The sequence below is a fragment of the Sturnus vulgaris genome, chromosome 2, assembly GCF_052056855.1.
Source record: "Sturnus vulgaris isolate bStuVul1 chromosome 2, bStuVul1.hap1, whole genome shotgun sequence".
Classification (NCBI taxonomy): Eukaryota; Metazoa; Chordata; class Aves; order Passeriformes; family Sturnidae; genus Sturnus; species Sturnus vulgaris.
This window is the reverse complement of record NC_142244.1, coordinates 78,723,038-78,742,627: the sequence shown is the minus strand read 5'-3', so window position 1 is coordinate 78,742,627 and position 19,590 is coordinate 78,723,038. Positions and strand designations below refer to the sequence as shown.

At 38.0% G+C, this 19,590-nt stretch overlaps 1 protein-coding gene across 2 annotated transcripts in view; it reads left to right on the top strand.

Moving 5' to 3' along the window:
• The window catches only part of ABCC4 (ATP binding cassette subfamily C member 4 (PEL blood group)), a 141,555-nt gene that overhangs the window by 14,217 nt on the left and 107,748 nt on the right, over positions 1 to 19,590 (top strand). For both annotated transcript variants that reach the window (XM_014881347.2, XM_088159824.1), the window contains exons 3-9: positions 1,106 to 1,226; positions 1,841 to 2,065; positions 6,243 to 6,332; positions 6,656 to 6,819; positions 10,953 to 11,078; positions 13,826 to 14,075; positions 15,689 to 15,793. In XM_014881347.2, coding sequence (XP_014736833.1) covers positions 1,106 to 1,226; positions 1,841 to 2,065; positions 6,243 to 6,332; positions 6,656 to 6,819; positions 10,953 to 11,078; positions 13,826 to 14,075; positions 15,689 to 15,793 — 1,081 coding nt within the window. The remainder of the gene's footprint in view (positions 1 to 1,105; positions 1,227 to 1,840; positions 2,066 to 6,242; positions 6,333 to 6,655; positions 6,820 to 10,952; positions 11,079 to 13,825; positions 14,076 to 15,688; positions 15,794 to 19,590) is intronic.

Here is a 19,590-nt window from a genome sequence, read left to right as displayed (position 1 = left end):
CATGGACTTGGCTGTAGGGGAAGATGGATTTTTTCCAATGATTGTTATAATAAAAGCACACACTTGCATGAGTCAGGAAATGGTAGAAGAAAAATATGAGTGGTTTTTAATTCTTTAGTGTACTTGACCAAGCAGCAGACAATATAATTCATAAATAGCTGCCTACAGAAGCAGTCTTTTCTCTTGAGCCAAGAAACCACACAGAACCTACATAGTTTCGGTTTTCAAAGCATATAGACAGTAACTCTGTAATTCTTGTAACCAAAAAAGAGGGTAAAATTAAAAAAAAAAAAAGGTTTCTTATCTGTATTCTTTGAACTTTTGTGCTTTGTTGCAAAATAATTGGCTTTCATGCCTTAGACTCATTTGACCCCTCAAACTACCAAGGTCAGAGGTTTGGCAGAAAACATTAGCCTTCAGAAGAAAGGGGGAGGATCCTGGCTGACAGCAGTGTGTTTTAAGAAACACACTTGAATTGTGATACTTTCTTTTTAAAATCGTGCTTGTTATTACTATGTTTGGTTTTTATGTGAACAGATTGTGTCCTGCTTGTGGGCAGACATGGTAATGGGAAGGTCTTTGCCACTCTGCTGGCGAATCCTTGCCTTCAGAGAGACGTGTGGAGTGTTGGGTGACAAAATCCTCATCAAAGCATGTGGTGGAAAAAAGAGAGGGCCAGACTTGAGAAAGGAGCTCACAACCTCTCTGGGGAAGCATATGGGTAAATAAAGACTGTGCTGCCTCAGTTCAGTCCATGGTCGGGAGATCATATGATAATGGGCTTTTAATTAAGGTGGGTGGTGACTGTCTGAACCAAAGGAGAAGAAATAAAGGAAGGGTTCCTCATCAGCAAATATGCAAGGGTGATAATAGTCAACAGTGGTGAATTGTTTGTGATTAACCAAGAGCAAATAGGCCTATAATACTAAGTACTGGGTGTTTATGTGAATGAAAAGACATTATTCTCTTTAATTCTTTTTGTTTTATTTGATTTTGTTAAGGTGAGCAGGGCAATCTGGCTGTTAATCTGAAAATGTTTTATTCTAGGTAATTGCCTTGTGATTTTACTTCTGTCCTCCCAACATATTTGCACTTTGTTTGTCAGGTACTGGGATAAAGAGGTGCAAAAAGCAAAAAAGAGAGGAAAAACACCACATTTAACAAAAGCCATTATTCTGTGTTACTGGAAATCCTATTTAGTTTTTGGAATTTTCACAATGATTGAGGTAAGTGGTGTAAAATGTCACAGGACCTACTTCTTGGCAAACAGCAATGTGAAACTTGTCCTCTTAGATTGCATGACATGTACTGGGGACTTCATCCTGGACTGCTCAGAGAACCTGGTAATGTTCTCAGAAAGGTAAAACAGAGCTATAGCCCTGGAGAGGCTGAAAAACTGAGTTATAACTGCAGGATTATGGAAGTGGAACAGAGAGTTTATTTCCACGCATTACTTTTGAGACATTGTAAACCATTGACTTGCTTTGTAAGGCTTATCTGTATTTTATGTATCTGAGTGGGGTGCCCAATAGGAAGAGTGGTTTTTTTTACTCTCTGTAAGTGGCTCGAAAGGACACATGGCATTTTAAAAAATGGAAATGTAATATATACTCATGCAATTTTTAAAACATCAAAGGGTTTTTTTGGTAATTGAGAGAGTTATCCTTGAAGTTCCAGCTAAATTTTAATGTGGAACATGTTTTTGACATTTTAGAGCACATTAAAGACAAAATTCTAAGGGATATGACTTGTGGCAGTGCTTAGTTTGCCTGTTTACAGACTTGGTTAGCACGGTGTGATATGAAATTAGTAACACTTTTCCTCCTTCTTTCTCTTCCAGGAAACCCTCAAAATAGTTCAACCAATTTTTTTGGGAAGAATTATTAATTATTTTGAAAACGAGGATGCCTCAGATGAGTTAGCTTTGAACTTTGCATATTGCTACGCAGGTGCTCTGTCTGTGTGCACGCTTATTCTGGCTATAATGCACCACTTATACTTCTATCATGTACAGCGGGCTGGCATGAAGCTGAGGGTGGCTATGTGCCACATGATTTATCGGAAGGTAAGCAAACCTGTTCTCAGCTGTATTTTGTATTTGACAGCTGTTCTGTTAGGGGAGTTCTAAAATGCAGTTGTTTATTATGCTCATGATTGCAATTCCATTGGAGTTACTCATTTGTAGACCTAATGCATGCAGAACGTGTCAGGCCTTAGGTGTGTACATGTGGCTTTGCTTTCTCTGTGTGCTGAGGTGTCTGAATAACAGCTTCAGGCCTGCCTAGTGAAGGTGGTGAGTTCAATAGCCCTGAAGTCTTGGAGGAGCTGATTTTTTTTGCCTCGCTGCTGTTGGAGAGGAGCCCTCCCCGTTGCTCTTGGAAGTGTTATGTGCTGGAGCTGTAAGAGGCGTCAGCATGGAGCAGGAGAGGGACAGAGCTCCCAGGGAATGCTGGCAGCTACTCAGCCTTGCAGTTTGATCCCAGGGGAGGACATGGTGCTTGGATGTCACCATCTGGTGCAGCACTCTCAGTCTCCTGGGAATTGCTTCACTGCCAAGGTTTCCCCCAACCCCTGTTGTGGTTAATGGTGAGATTTATTTATATGTTATTCCTTCCATCAGTGGTGTAGAACTAGTAAATTGTATCCTTTGCAGATCAGAGGCTGCTTCCCTCCCTTGGGGTGTCCATCTGTGGAACTGCTGCTTCCCCCTCCAGGCAGGCAGGGATGCTTGGCATCTTCAGCTTTTGTATCCCTCTTGTTTGAGGGGGAATAGAGAGAGCAGCAGGTAGAGGAGACACAGTTCAGAATGAAGTGGAATCCTAAACGCAGGGAGTTAGTTTTTTATTACCATTTACTGATTTTACTGTGTGAGTACTGCAGCCCTCCAGTGAAATGTGAGAAGGGATGTATGTTTAGTAAGCCTTGGTTCCTTTGCTGTCTGTGTGTCCTGATCAAGCAATAGCTGTCCTGAACTACAGATGGAGTTGAGGCTGCTGTCAGAGGGAAAGTGGAGGAAGAGAAGTTGAGTTTTACCTACAGGAAGGAGCTGAGCAACATCCAGGATGAAATGCTCTCCTTGATGTGCTCTGGGCAGTAAGCAGCTCAGTTGTGAATGTCTGCTTCACTCTCCCGAAGCTGTTGGCAATACCCAAACTGTGAGTCTGTCTGCTTCCAAGCAGGAAATCTCTGCCGAGTGGAAGGGAAAATACACCATCATTCTATCTTCGGTGCTGCTGGAATAGTGACTTGCAATTTCAGACCTCAGCAAAGAAGTTTAGTTGAAGAATCAGGAATGTAGTTTCTTTAGAATGCAAAAAAATCCACATTTTTTAACTGTTAAACATAGGTACCATCAACTTAACCCAAACACTTGTAATACTGGTGTAGGTCATACGAAGTTTATGGACAAAGCAGTAAAGTGAGGAGAGTAAAAATGTCCCCATTTTAGTGGTGATTGCTTTTCATACACACATTTATTCTCTTCCTCTTTTGATACCTTGGAAAGGATCCTCTGGGAACTTGGCTCTAACATGGCACAGTGCTTTCTTGTACATAAACATCTCTCTAAGGTATTAATTTACCAAACTGATTATAAAAACGAAATTAATGCAAAATGTATATAGTGAAGGTGTTAGTTGCTGAATTGAAGCTTGGAAAAGAAATATTTGTGATATGCACCCTTATTTCTAGAGATGAGATTAAATGGAAAATGAATCTGCCCTCATCTTTACTTCTGAAGGTGAGGGTTGACATGACAGCAGAACATTGACAAACCTTTCTAATAATTTGTCTTCATTATGTGCTGCTTATAAATAGGTCATACTTTCTCTTTAACATCATATATGCTTTTGAAAGAAACTGGGTGCTTATTTACCAGCACTTCAGCAGAATTTGTTAATTGCTGTAGAAAAGAAAATCTTAGATTTGTAGGGATAAATAGATTAGATAAGGGAGCATTCTTAATAGAGAACTTCAAGTATTCATAATTCTTAAGTTTTAGACCTTTTTTTCATTTCCTGGAAAGTTCAAATCTAATTTGCAAAATCCCTGTATTCAAACTCTTTAGAAGTTTTGCTACCAGTAAGAAGTATTAGTGATGCACATAGAAAACTCATAACAAAAATGAAAATGAAATCTGTCTCATGACGACTCAGAATCTTGTTTTGAAATCAAAGGCTGCTTGTGGGAAACTGGTTTTTGTTGTATTTTTTAAAGACAGAGCTTTTAGAAGTTCTTTGAGGTCAGTGTACTGACTTTAGGTGGGATGGAGTTAGTTTTCCTCAGCTCGTATGGGGCTATGTGTCAGAGGTAGTAAAAAGAGGAAGGTACCAAAACAGGACTTTTTGGTAGAAATTGGTTTTGAGAGTTAAACTGCTACTTTGCAGTCAAGACAGATCCATTCAGCCAGGAGAATGCAAGGCTTATTTCACTTTTAAAAAATAAGAAAAAAGAATCAAAACCAAGAAGGAAGCAAGGAAATACTAAAACTGTATTGCCACTGATGATGAGAGTGGTTGACTCTTCCCTGAGAAGACAAATCAGTCACAGATGAGCACCCTCCTTTTGGCTCAGATGCTTGTGTGGTTCCTCCTGAGACTGTCTTGGTCAAAATGAACTGGACTCATAGAATAAAATTAAAACTGGTTTTGCTGCTTGTTAGAAGTAGGCAGGAAGAAGTCAGAAAGGTGATTTTTGTGGCAGACCCAGGCCATAGGCTACTAGCAAAACACCAGCAGAGTCTTCTGATGGTTCAGGTGAACCTAAGGCAGCAAACAGATTGTACAGTTTTGCTGTAAACACATCCTGATGGGAAACTTCTCCAGACATGCATCATGTGGCCTCCTGTTATTATGATCTGTGGATTTCTAACATCTTTTCTCAGAACTTAGCCACCTGAATGTGTGGTGTGGTGTGGAACAGGATAGCAGCAGGCAGCTGCCTGGGGGATTGCAGGTGGATAAGAGACATGTGGCTTATGACAGGGAATGAAGCGATAATTTTCTCAAATAACTAAATCTGGTCTTTCATATACCCAGTATCCTAGATTGATGTTTTGGGATGTCAGAGGAATTTCATAGTGGAGTTTTAAGAGTTTCTGCCTGATGGTTTCAATGAGGTTAGAGTTGGGATTCTCTCTATGATGAACAATATATTTCTAACACAAAAATGAAGTGCAAGAAATGTAAGGAACCTTGTTTGAAATTATACTTTGAATAGTACTTTGATGGCTGATGTTCTTCTACTTATTTCAAAATGCTGGAACAGTATTTTTGAAACAATCAGTGCTTTTCAGGATTGATTATTGGTCAAAAAGGCACCCTCGTAATGTTTGGAGAGGAAGTAGATGTGCACTGCCTAAAAATGTGAAATGTTTTTGAGGAGGGAACTATTTCTATACAGAAAAACATGCAACATGCTTTGTATATTTTTTTTAACTTGTGCTGCAAACCTTTGTTTTATTTCTAGCAGGTGTAGAAGGAAGCAGAGTATGTTATTGATATTTTTGAGCAATTTCAGTTTGGATCTTTGCAGTAAGGTTCAGACTGTGTATTTCCAGATGTGATTTTTTGGAAGGGATATTTTATAAACACATACTATTTTCTGCTAGCTAACTTTTTTATTAACATATAAAAATACTTGGTATTTACTCTTGTTTTTCATAGCATATGCTAAACTTAATTTTAAATAATTCAGAAATGTTAAGATTTTTCAAGAGTTAGTGATTTGTAAAGGGATACTCTGATTTTCAAAGATAGTCTAAAATTAATAACTTGAGGGTTTTTTGCCTTCTGTCAAATAACATGTTCAAAACATAATTCTTGCAATTGGCCAAACACTATTCTGACTTTAATCTGGCCTTCAGGTGGAGTTTTCTGTTCCTGTTTTGTACAGGCGCTCATAGTGAGGAGGAGAACAATGCACATGGAAAGTTACAGCTCTTCTGCTTAGTGACTTGCTTTGTTGGTATTTTCCTATTTTTAATCACTTCAGACATGAAAATAAGGCATTTTTGTTCTCATACTACTTCCCTTGACCTTTTTTTTTTTAATACTCTTTTCTTTGGGACTTTGTTTAGGATATTTAGTCTAATCCTCATTTTGTCTAAGGCCCCAGTGCTCTCAGGCAAAAGCTGAGATGTGCCTTCAGCTTTAGCCCTGGTACTGTATTTATGTATCTTGTGTGTATAGGTGTACTGTGCTCTATAAGCTGTGATAATTTGAGACTGTTCTGACTTTTTTTAGGCACTTCGTCTCAGTAATGTAGCTATGGCGAAAACAACCACTGGTCAAATAGTAAACCTGCTGTCAAACGATGTGAACAAATTTGATCAAGTAAGAAGTCTTTTACAGATCTTTCCAAGGGCTTGAAGAAATTGTGGGGTTGGAGTTAAGAAAATTTTGTTTAAAACTAGTGATTACATGTTTCTAATGAACGTTTCTTCTAGTTGTTTCTTAAACATAGAATATTCTGTGTTGGAAGGGACCTTAGAGATCATCTAGTCTGCCGTGGGCAGGGATACCTTCCACTAGCAGATTGCTCAGAGCCCCATCCAACCTGGCCTTGCCACAGGCAGAAATATTTCCTAAATGTTACTAGGGGTTTAATTTGTTAGCTAAGATCAAAAGCTAATTTTGATTCTTGACTATTTGTTTAGGTCACAATTTTCTTGCACTTCTTGTGGGCTGGACCACTTCAAGCTATAGCAGTAACAGTTCTTCTCTGGATGGAAATAGGCCCTTCGTGTCTTGCAGGAATGGCAGTTCTGATTATTCTTCTTCCTGTGCAGACCTGCATTGGGAGGCTTTTTTCTTCCCTCAGGTAAGCCTTCATGCTTTGGGTTGTAGCTGTTTTCTGTACTGGGTTTTAAAATGTGCATATTGGGTGGAGGCAGAGTACTAGCTTGTGTCTGGTGATATTTTTTGCAGTGTCTTCTATCTTTGCTAATGTTTTTTATAGTTGCTAGTGTGAGATGTCTGAATTCCAGATTATCGACTTGAAGTGGTCTGTCTTCCAAATATGCTGAAAATATCTGTTACTCATTAGCTATCCAGCACATTAAAAGAGTGTGATTAATTCTGTAGCTACCTTGCTGTAGATTGTGGCATAGAATTGTGAAACTTGAGCTTTGCCTTCCTGCAGTGATTCCTGGGGAGTGGTTACTCCAAAGGGGATGTAGTCAGCCCTTCTCTGTGTGACTTACTGGGGTGATACAGGGGTAGCAGCAGAAAGCTCTTGAAGTTTCTTGTTCAAATATCTTGTTCCCTCTTCTCCATAACTAAGACACAGAGAGAAAAAAGGGGAAGGAACTAAGAGAGAAGGGAAAAAAAAAAATTATCATGGTGGTTTTGATGCTGGCTATGAGGTTTCCAGCTGCAAGGTTCAAGGCTGTGGAGATAAGAGCTTGGAGTGATTTTCCGTTATCAGACAAATTTGATTTGTTTTTCTGTAACTTTGTTGTAAAAAACTCCGGCGAGATTTATCTCTGATGGGATTGTTGAGGCAAGTTCTTGCATCCAAGTTTTCTGTTTCCTGTATAATTAGCCATGCTTGACTTACATTTATGACTTTATAAAAGGCTTTTATATCTAATTGGAAATATTTTTGTGTTCCTTTACTCTTACACATATGCTTAGGAGTGTTAGGCATCTTTCTTTGCATCTTTTGTTGAATGGGTTCCTTTTAGCTCTTTGGATAAGTAAAATTTAAGTGAGTTAACTGTTTTTATTTTTCAATTTGTATTTCAAGACAAGTTTTCTAGACATACTGAGCCTGGCATTGCCATTGCATGGCCAGGTATGAAGAGAGAGATGAGAATTACAAAATGAAAACAACTTTCATTTTCAAAGAGGTAGATATCTACCTAAGATGTCTTCATTTGTAACCAGTGTCATAGTCTTCAGTCATTACATTCATGTGCTGTTTCTCAAATAATGTTCAAAAGCTGTTTCTCAAATAATGATCCATTCAGAGTTCTCTGTCAAATTCTAAGGGCTTTTTTTCTATGATAAAACCTGTTTGTAGAACACTTACCATATATTTTTAGATGTGTGTTTTCATTGCATGTGCAAATTGCATGCATGAATGTCAAGATACTTCATTGTTGTTTTCCATTAGTTCTAAGTTTTTGAGGTTTGTGTCAATAATTAAAGTACCTAGTTTTTTATCCGTGGTGGCAGGCATTAGTATCCCCATTTTACACATGGGAAACTGAGGCACAAAGAGATTAATGGACTTGTCCAGGGTCAGGCAATAAGGTGACAAAAATCTCTTTCTTGAAGGTATGTATTTTAAAAATTAATCGGTGGCAATGTGACAGTGTTTGGGGATTTTTAGCCATACAGTAACAGCCACTTGTCAAGGTGCAGTGCAAGGGAAAGACTTTGTTAACCAGAAAAGCTTCCACTTGTCTCTATGTGCACAGATCTTTTTCTTTGTGAACAGAAATGTGCAATGAACAGAAGGAGTTAATGAAAACGAATAGATTTTAGCTCTATAAGGATGAATGTGTTCACATGGCAGTTTCTGGGAATCTGCGTGGATTTAAGGAAGGTAGCCTATGAAGAAGTAATTTAAGGATTAAAGCTTTTGCTGGAATCGGAGCATGCTCGGTGTGGCAGTTAATTTGTGCTGTTATTCAGCATTGTTCTTGTGACTCAGTCGTGTACACAGGCGAGCACACCAGTTCACGATGCAGCCACCGGCCTCGGTGCTCTGGGGGTTTGCAGATATGGACTCGGTATCCTGTGGAATGGTATCCACTGCACTCTGAAACATTGCTTTTACTTGCACAAGTATGAAAAATTTTGCAGAATACACATTACCTAATATATTATTTGAGAAACTGTTCAATTATAGGTCTGAAGACCATTTTATATGTGCTTTATTCAAAAGAGCTGGACGCTTTCGCTGCTTAGTCATGCAACTGTAGTGTTGTTATTTAAAGTCCTTTTTCTTGAAGATAAAAACTGTGTCTAACTGTGTGTCAGACATAATTAAAACCCACCAAAGATGCCTTGTGAAAGCAGAAAGGAATTTTGTAGCTTACTTAATTTAGAATGGTTTTTAGCATCATAGAGGGGTCTTCTCAGATGAAAAATTTTCAGGTCCTTTCTTATTGCACTCTTGACATGCTATGTGAGCATGTATTGGACTGATCCATTTGTATTCAGAAATTAGTGTTTTTAAAACCAGGCACATGTCTTTCTCTGTGGTAATTTGCCATCAATGCACTGGATGTCTGTACACTTGAAGCCAATATTGCTGAACCTGTGGCTTCTGGTATGTATGTACAAAATATGCTTATTGCAGAGTAGGGGAGTGTAACTTAAAAAAACTTTTAAGACGACCACTCCCCCAACTTCTTGAGCATTTTAAAGCAGTTTGAAACAGGATGGTTACTATGATGACATTTTAGCAGGAAACATGAAAAAGAGAAATACAACTTTTTTTGATTCGCACCACTTAAAAAAAAAAGAAACCTCTGTTAACTTTATTATTTTCTATCATCTTCAAATTTCTGTTATGTGGAGACCAAACCTGGAAGTTAGGTGACTTTCCGGATTGCAAGTGAGAATTGTTTTCTGCTGTGGAGACATGAGCAGCACATGCTAATTTTGCCTTTTCCATTGGTGGTGTGTGTATGAGGAAGAAACGATGAGCTATTATATTCTTTAAGGAAGAAATGATGAGCTATTATATTCTTTAAGGAATTGTTTTTCTGTTACTGTTTCTTTTTGAAAAAGGAAAAAATGAAATAGCAAAGATAATCTCATTCCATGTTGGTGTCGTTGGTTTAGGCTAAGTTATTTTCCTCAGTGTTATTAAGAATCCATGATTCATTAGAGCCATGTCTCTAAATGCCTTTTGTCAGTTCCCTTGTATAAATATTTTTTAATACCCTGCTTCAGCCATCCTAACATTTGTGGAATGCTAGTGCCAAGAAGTATTTTTAAAATGACGAGTAGGTGCTTGAGATTCTTTCAGCTTGCGTTCTTTAATTATGGTGATTTCTTCCAGTATATCAGAGAAATCCTACAGGGGACAGGTTAAGCTGAGAAACCCTGGTCACCCCTTCAAAAAAGATTCTAAATTTTTTTTAATGATCTCTGAATCCTAACTTTCGTTGGTATATGGGAAAAAAAAGTAATTTAGCTGGTAAAGGTATGTTTTATCAAGGTCTACCATAGCTCTGCATGTGCAAAGTGTTTGTCTACATGAATGAATTCAGGGTTGTAATAGGATCTATTAGCACTATTTATGCATTTATTATGTCGCTTCTAACTTTCAATGCTTTTTTCCTAATTAAAACTGTGACTTAATTATTTAATTATATATATTTTCAATTTTTTCCATCAGTGCAAACATAGTGTGGGACTAAAATAGATACATTTAAATTAGTGTTAATTGCAATTAATGCTTAAATAATATTTATTTTTTTAAAGAAACCGTATCTGGATTATTGAATGAATTATAGCTCATGTACTAAGTAATCTCTGCTTGAACTGCAGTTAATCCTAAAAAGTCACAAATGATGCCAGTTTCTTTAACAAGTTTAAAGGACCTTTATGACAAGGGTGTTTGTTTAGGCATTTTGAAATCTTCTTTTTAAAGTAATTTTCCCATTTTTGTTTAATTCTAAATGCTTATGTGGATATGTTGTTTAAGCAATACTGCATGTTTGCCCAAACTGACATATAGTTCTGAACATTGAATCAACTCTCAGTTCCCTGAGAACCAGGAGTACAAACAAGTCTGTCTGCTGTGTGTCAGCTTTAAGATACTGGTCTTCAGGGAAACCCTTTAATGCAATTACAGTTTTGTGAATCATTACTTGTTTTATCATTACAAGTAAAAGGAAAAACTTCATAAATATGTTATGTTATGTTATTATATGTGATCATAAATTGTCTCCTTTAGGGAATATAAGAATTTTTCCTTTGTCCTGATTTCAGAAGCAAGACAGCTGCCTTAACAGATGTCAGGATTAGGACCATGAATGAAGTGATAAGCGGCATGAAGATAATAAAGATGTATGCTTGGGAAAAATCATTTGCAGAACTTGTGAATGGTTTAAGAAGGTAATCCTGGAAAGATAACAGCTTGATGGATGATCAGTGTCATTTTCAATTTTTTACATGTGAATAAGTGCTTTATTTTGTGGTTTAAAATGCAGTTTACTTGTACTTTTTGAACTTTTTTTTTTCAATTTTATATAGCAGTAGTGGAGGAATGAAAAATCAAAAAAAATCTTCCAAACTTCAGTAATTCAGGCTTTTTTATGCTTCCTCTAACTGTTGTGTTCAAATCTAGCAACTAATAAGCTGTAGGAGTTGTAATGCAGCAATTTTATCCTCCTTTCATGCATTTTATTACTCAAGCCACCTGCGAAAGGTAGAAGGGAGAAAGATAGCTGATCAGAAATTCCCTTGTTACTCAACTGGCAAGTTGAGTTTGGTGTCCTAAGAAATTTCATTTCAGAGGTTTTTTGACATCAGATTAAAAGATATTAATAAATTTGATTTTCAGTCAGTATTCGCGTTTTTATTTGACACTGTAACAGCATTCAGTGCTAACGGTTAACTATAGGAGTTTGGGTACATATTTCTTATAAACTGATTTTCATGTCATGTCCCTGTCCAACATATGAATAGAAGGTTGTTATCCTGCTTCAGATTAGCTGACCTTTTCCTTTTAAATGTTTTCTTTTGGAAAGAATTTTCTTAAAAGGGATTTTTTTTTCCTTTACGTCCATGTGCAGGCTTGCAGACTTGAAAATATTCCCTGAGATGTTTCTTGCCATGCACATAAATGCTTGATCTGTTGGATTATAGGATCCCGTGCTGATTGAATGTTCACAGCTGATGGGAGCTTTACTGTCTTGCATGGAGCCAGAGAAGATATTTCTTTATTGAAAGCTTCCTTAGTGGGTGTATCCACATCACTAAATTTTAGATTTCCAAGTTCAACACCTCATTAGGATTAGAGGCTTCCTTTTTAATGTTAGAGAGAAATAAGATCTTTCAGAACACATCTTGAGCCCTCTTTTATTTTTTGAACTGTGTTGTGGAAAATTCTAATTAAGTCTTAAATTTAGCCAGATGCTTTATTGTCCAGTATTTCCACATTGGCCCCTGACAGTGGCTAAGATGCCATCTGAACTCCTTCACTGCTCTTTTTTCTTGTGTCTGTCCATATTAGTTTCCTTTTATGTAAGTTTGTGCTTCAAGACAGTGTAATATATTATATGCAGCCTGCAGGTAGGCTGTAATTTATCTGGTATTTATGGAGACTAGCACAAAAAACTTGCAGATTTTCCACAGATAATGAGAGGATTATTAAGGATTATTAAAGGGTGGGAAAAGAGTTTCATCCAGGGTTGTAGAAGTAATTGAATTAGACCCAATTCAAATAGTTTACATACAGATGTTCCTTCTCTTTATTCCAGAGGAGATCAGAGATTGTGAACCCTTAAGCTGAAAAAATAAGTCTTTGAAACTCTTTAAAAGTCTGTCAGTTCAGCCAATTTGGCAAGTATAGTGGGAAAGCTGCTTAACTAGTTTTCCAGTAGTGCATCCCGCATCCTTTTCTTCATTAAGTCGTTACTTAATTTACTTCAAATTGTATAATCACAGCTTGAGTCTCTAATCTTAATGTATAGTTCCAAGTGGAAGGCGATCAAAATTATTAAGATTTTCCCTAAGAATTGCCAGAATATGTGAAAAGAGAAATTAGGGATCGTTCTGGGATTTTATATTTGATAGTATTAAGTAGACAAAAAGTAGAATGTTTGGGGAAGGAGTAAGCTGTTCTGGCTCTTGATAAAGAAAAATTATTATATTAATAAAGGAGGTAAGCCTGATAGCATCCACATTGTAATAGGTGATAGTGCAGTAACATTTGGAGTATTGGACTTGTTGAGTCATTTAGAAGTGAAAACTGGAATTTAACTGAAATGGAAATTGTGAACAAACACATCAGCAGCTTTTCAGTTGGTGGAGGGAGACTTATGTGTCTGTGCAATACTTCAGTCACTCTTTAGCTTGGGCAATGACTGGCAGAACAATTGGCCTCACAGATCAGTATTTTCTTAATTTATGAACCAGAATTCCTAGAGCAAAAGGAGCCAGGAGCAGGGTCCAAATTGGGAAGGATTTAGATTGAGATGAAAGGAAGTATTCTAAATCCTGTGATATAGCTTGAGGAGAAGCAGCTGAATAATGGCAGATACTTGGACCATGGGCACACTCTTGATCTTCTGGAAATTGCTGTTTTTTTGACTGCAGAGTATATGGTGGTCTTGTCACGAGTTTTGTGACTGAACTCGACTGGATTTTCATATTGGAAGGATAAGGAGTTTGTGGGTGTTTGGCCTTTGTATAGGTTTTTCTGCCTCTGCTATTGCATGCAGCCCAAAAATATTGAAGCAGATTAGAATCTGCTAGTTTGACTAGAGAAGAAAAAAATAGTATGTTGGTTTTCTTACTCTGAAGAATAATTGTTTTCTATAGCTATTAAGATATTAAATGTACTTATTTTCTCCTCTGAATTTCCAAGCCTCTTAAATTCTTAGTTGGTTTGTTTTGGGTTGGTTTTGTGTGTGTGTGTGTTGATTTGGGTTTTTTTGCTTGTTTGGTTTTAGTTTTGTTTTCTTATTTACCATAAAACGTGTTTTCTTCACAGTTGTTTGCATATGAGTTGGAGTGGTGCAAGGGGAGGAGAAAGGATATGAAAGTAAAATCCTGAGAGGGGATTTCCCTCATCCTATTGTTCAAGGTAGCAGTAATGGGAGAGATTGATGTGATTTGTTTATTTTTTGCATTTTTAGGAAGGAGATTGCCATGGTTATGAAAAGCTCCTACCTTCGAGGACTGAACTTAGCCTCGTTCTTTGTGGCAAGCAAAATAACAGTATTCATGACTTTCATGGCATATGTTCTACTTGGCAACGTAATCTCTGCCAGCAAGGTGTTTGTGGCAGTGTCCCTGTACGGAGCAGTGAGGCTCACAGTGACCCTGTTCTTCCCTTCGGCCGTGGAGAGAGTGTCCGAGTCGCTGATCAGCATCCGCCGAATCAAAGTAGCGTTACTGACTGGGAGGGGGTGTGGATTCCTTCTCTTACTCTGCCTTTGTTGTAAACAGCACTGACTAATGCAGCCTAATTACAGTTTTGCAGTTTGGGATTTGTAATGAAATAACCTCTTTTGGTAATGGAATGTGCTGCATTATGTGCAGGTGCAAAAGACGTGACGTGCTGATAGGGTAGGCTGAGATGTAGGAGAAAAGTGTGCAGGGCAAAGAGGTGTTGTAGCCATTTCTGAAGTAAGAGGAACGTGTGTACAGATATGCAGGCATGCTGGGATTGGGATTTGAAGAGCAAAGCAGGCAAACGGGAGCTATAGGATTCATATTTCACACTGCAGCACCCTGTCGTCCATGGAGGACAGATGTGAGCCCCAGCTTCTGTCTGGTGGCTGCTTTTAGTGCTGGAGTGAAGACTCAAATTCAGGAAGAACGAGCATTGATAGTGCTGAAGTCTGATGCTAGCAGAACAAGAGTGTGTTGTACACCATGGACACCATGTTAAAATGCTTGGCTTCTCACTGCTCTCTGTAGCAATGCCCACGAGCTGCAGTCTCAGCAGTATCTCTGTGGCAGTAAAAGCCTGGCAGTAATCTCCCTGCCCTCCCATGGCTCCTGACATCCTCCTCCTGCTTCCTCTTAGTCACTGCTTTCTGTAAGTCTTCAGCAGCTACTTCACATCTGCAAACTCTTAGCTAGGTATTTGTTAACTAGTCTTGGCTTCTACAATCAAGACATTTCTTCTCTTCCCAAAATATTGTCTGCTGCTGCCTATTTAGGGTCCTTAGACTCCCTGAGTCAAAGGATAAAAGAATGTTTTGCGTTATGTTGTAAAACTGTGGTAGCTGTTATCCTTGAACATTTCTGTGGAAATAGCCCCTTTCCTTTTTTCTAAATGTGTTTGAGCTATAATCTAGCATTAGGCAAGGGATGGTAGAAGTGTGGCTATGGTACAAAGTGCATGCTTATGCAAATTGAAGGAAAGGTTTGCTGTCTGGGATGTAATGTAGAGTAGAAGTGCAGTAGTGAAAGTGCAGTGAGCCAGTTATGCAGATGGAAGCAGGTTTCTTTTATTGTTAAAGTCCTGGGCTTTAAAATGAGGAAATGTTCACATAGTGTTCTGTCTTCTATTGGTCACTTGAAGAATGCTTTAATAGAGACAGTGGATAGCTGCTTATTGTGTTCTCATTATTCTTCCAATGAAATAACATAAGCCTTTGCCATGGAAGCAGCTGAATGAGAAGGTGTTGCAGTGAGGGTTTCACCTTTTCTGCATGGAAAAAGGAAGTTGAACAATTTTAAAAGTTATTGCTGAGTCAAGGAAAAGACGGGACAGGTTATTGAGATCCATTTCTTTCTGAAATTCTTTACTGAGCAGGTGGTTTTAGAGTCCTTTCCTATTAAATCTGAAGGAGGTATGGGAGGGAGAGCTAGTTAGAGGTACACTGTTGTAGTTGTGTATTGCTTTGGAAATGTAATTGTCTGATGAGTTTGTGGTTGCTTTTTCCAACCCCATAATTAATGTTCTGAATGCTGCTTTCAAAAAACATGTTTGGGTTCCTTTCCCATTCTCCATCTCACTAGGCAATATCCTCTGCTTTTCTTTTCAGAACTTTCTGATGCTTGATGAGGTCTCACACTTCAAGCCACAACTGCAAGGCAATAATGAAAATATCATTCTTCATGCTCAGGATTTGACTTGCTACTGGGATAAGGTAAATTTACTTACATATTAAGTGTATTGGTGCTGCCAGCATTTGAAGTCTGAAATGCAGTGTGTGTATGTCTAGTGTGCTGATACTTTGTATTCCATCCTTCGTATTTGAGAATCCTTTCAGAATAATACTGAAAATACTATGGAGTACATCTTAAAAGCAGCTATTTCTTAATACTATACTAAATTAAAAACTTTGCATTTCTCAAGGAAAATAACTTTTTATTAAGCAGTACTATATTGTGGCTGAGGTACTTAAATTGGAATTAAGAACAGACAGCACAGCAACGTGTAGGGTTTGTATCTGTGAACTGAATGCTTGATCAGTCCATTAGTCTAGAACCAGTACAATATTATACTTCTCAAAACAGATTTGAAAGCTTTAGAGATGAGTCAGCACATATTTGTTGCTCTGTATTTTGAGACCGTTTTTTTCTGCTTAAAATGCACCAAACTCACCAGAATGGCTACAAAAAGGGACAATAAATACGTGATAAATTTATTACATATCTCTTTTATGTAAGAAAGGCAAAGGTTGACTGTTTCTGTTTTAAAACTTTAATTGCTGTGGTAAGCAGCAATTCATGATGAATTGTTGGTGCTATTGCAAACTGCCAGTATCCTCACACAAGAGAGACTTCAGTCTCCAATACAAGTGCTGGAAGCTCTAAAAATGACTTTTGCATATAAATATAATACAAATAAGACATCACATATTTCCCTTTCTAAACCCTGTTCCCCTGCCTATGCTGTGTCCCAAGGAGCATCAGGTGTGGAAATATGAGTATCTACCTACTTGCAGCTACTCAGCTGCAAAAGAAAATTGCTATTTTATTCTGCTTTACTTTCTCAAACTTCTTTGTTGACATCAGTATTTCTGAGGCATTGACCAAGTTTTTAAAAATTAATTGATATGAAAGACTAGATACATTCTAATGCAAAATGCAGTGTATTGCTTAATCTTTGTTTTCTTCTTAAACTGACTTTGGTACCACCACTAACGATTTATAGGAAATGGTTGCATAAAGTGCTCATAAAACACTTTTTTTTTTTTTTCATGAGTTGTTTATATTGCCTAAAGCAGGGTAGCGTGACTGGAATTACTGGTTTCCTTTCAGTTAAAAAAAACCCAAAACCCAAATCAACAAGCCATCTAAAAAACTTTTAGTGAAACTTTCATTTTTATATTTAATTACAGTGTACATGGGAAAAGAACAGTTCTCTCAGAACTGTTAAGATCTGCTCAGAAAGTTTCTATTATATACTCTAAAAATGATGCAAAATAATTTTATAGACTTGCTCACTGAAAAAAGTGTTAAGTTCTGATAAGAGATGAGTTATGAAAGGCATAATATAAATATGTTATCCTTTGTCAAGTAGCAGGCTTAGCTTCCTACCCTGACTAGGTTTCTCAAGACATTTTGGATCTCTGTACAGACATTCTACATTGGCTTGATAAATTTTTTTATTTTTTACACGTTGTCTGCCAAAAGTGATACTAAAAAAGAACAACCAAGAAGCAACCTGTGAATCCAAAATCACTTGAAGTAAAAAAGAGATTATTAGATTTTATGGAAACAGCCTAACATGCTGTGTTACAGTTTCTCAAGAGAGAAACAAAACAAATTACTTCCTGGTCACCCTCTAGTTTTACTTAGGGAAGTATTATCTTGAGTACTACAGGCTAGTCTGATGTGTTACAATTTCTTAAGAGAGAAACAAAACCAATTACTTCCTGGTCACACTCTAGTTTTACTTAGGGAAGTATTATCTTTAGTACTGCAGGCTAGTCTGATACCAGTATGGAGCTAGGGATTCTTCAGTACAGCTTTTGACTGATGTTCCTTGAATTTACAGAACAGTCTGTCTGCTGAGCAACTTCAGATTTAAAATTTTAGCATTTGAACAGAGGCCAAATTGTCCCTTGTAATTTTAGTCCTTACATGAAAAGCCTAAGTAGTATAATACTTCTATGCAATATATGATCTCTGTATCCCTTTGGTAGGCAGAACTGTTTCATTTTCTTGTCTGTAGGACGTGTAAGGTCTGCCCAAGCTCACCTAAGGAGCTGCCACCCCTGAAGGGATTGTTCTTGTGTCCTCTTGTCCTTGCGTTCTCTGTCTGTTGCCTCCCTTATGCTGGTTGTTAATGCTGATTTGTATGACCTTGTGGTGGAGCAGTTCAGAGGAATAAAGCAATAGACTATGAATCACTTAATGAGATTTGCTTTCTGATAGCTGAGACCCATGAGCAACGCTTGCAAGGTTAGGCAGAAGGAGGAAAGTTAGAGACACAGCAAGTTGACAGGGCACAGGGGAACTGGGACGTTTGTGATAATGAGCTGTCAGGTTAACTTAGCTGCAATATTAGAGCCTGTGCTCTAATTTAAGTGCCTCAGTTTAGTGCCTAAAACCAGGTGTGATGAATTCGGGATAAATTGTCTTTAATTATAAGGAATACTATTTTGCAAAAATACTGTGCCCCTTAGGTGCGTGTGGCTGTGCTGTTTGCTTGAATTACTGCTTTTGTGTAGGCTCTATGATAATTTCCAGTACTGCTTTAATGTATAGTATGACAGTAGTAGTTTAAAAACTTTTTAAAAGCTTTGTGTGATGTTTTTTGGCTCTTAGGTTACATTTTAAAAGTATTTTTTATATGGGCAGAAATGTGTTTGCACATCTGTGAATACCGAAGCACAATCTCAAGAGGTCTGAAGAAGGGCCTGTGTATCTGAAAGCTTATTTAGTTTTTCCTTATTTATGTCCCCATATAAACATTGATTTAATAAGAGATATTTTATCTTCCTACAAAGTCTGTATAACAAAAGAAAATCTCTGGTTGCCATAGATTTGTAGAGCTCTCCTGACCTTAGCACTAGGTGAGCACCTGAGCTGTGTACTCTTGGAATCAGCTTGGAGGTCAGATGCTGGCTGGGGCTGTGCAGAGAAAAGGCAAAAAGTCCCGTTGGTGCCACCTTGTGGGAATTTACAGTGGCAGTGAAAGAGATTTCGCAGAGCTGCACAAGGAGCCCGAGTTTGGCTCTCGCAGCCAGAGGATCTCATGCGAGCCCTGCAGTGCCTGCCAGGGATTTCTCCTGGCACGTGTGTGCTATCCCAGCCATCACAGATGTGGATGGATACTGGGTTTCTGCTTCTTCCCAAATAACTGGAAATGAATTGCAGGCTTGCTCCTTTTGCAGTCCCAGAACTTTCCTGTCTTGTGTCATTTTTTGTGTGGAGTTAGCGTGGTGGCCTTTTCAGCCACCTGAACTTCAAAAGGTGGCTGGAGATTTTAAGGTATTCTTAACCTTGCTCTTCTGTTTTTGGAGCTTAAAGGCTGGGTTTTTGTTTGGTCCTTTAATCGAAGTACTTGTCTGGGGAGGGGGGGTTTAATGCATACATTTTTTACTGTTTGCATTTTAGTGTCAGTCACAGTTCATGCAGGCAAAGATGCATGTAAAGGCAGATTCTGTTACAAAGGTATTTTGCTTTAATGAGAGAGAGCTGCACCAGGTCCTTAGAAATTGCTGGTTAGCATAGCTAAAGACATGGGCATCCTTTCTTTCCACAAGTCGGCATTTTTGCAACTGTGATAGAAGAGGTGGAAAATACGTTGGGAAATCAGCTCATCCATACTGTAAAGGATAGGCATACTAGAAAGGAATATTAAACAGACAGTCCTGGGGTAGTATGTATGAATATCCAGTATACAAGACGAAGTTGTGTAAAATCAAACGGCATTTTTCTGGTTTTACTTTGCGTAGAGCCTTGACTGGAGCAAGCACAGGCCTGGCTTTCC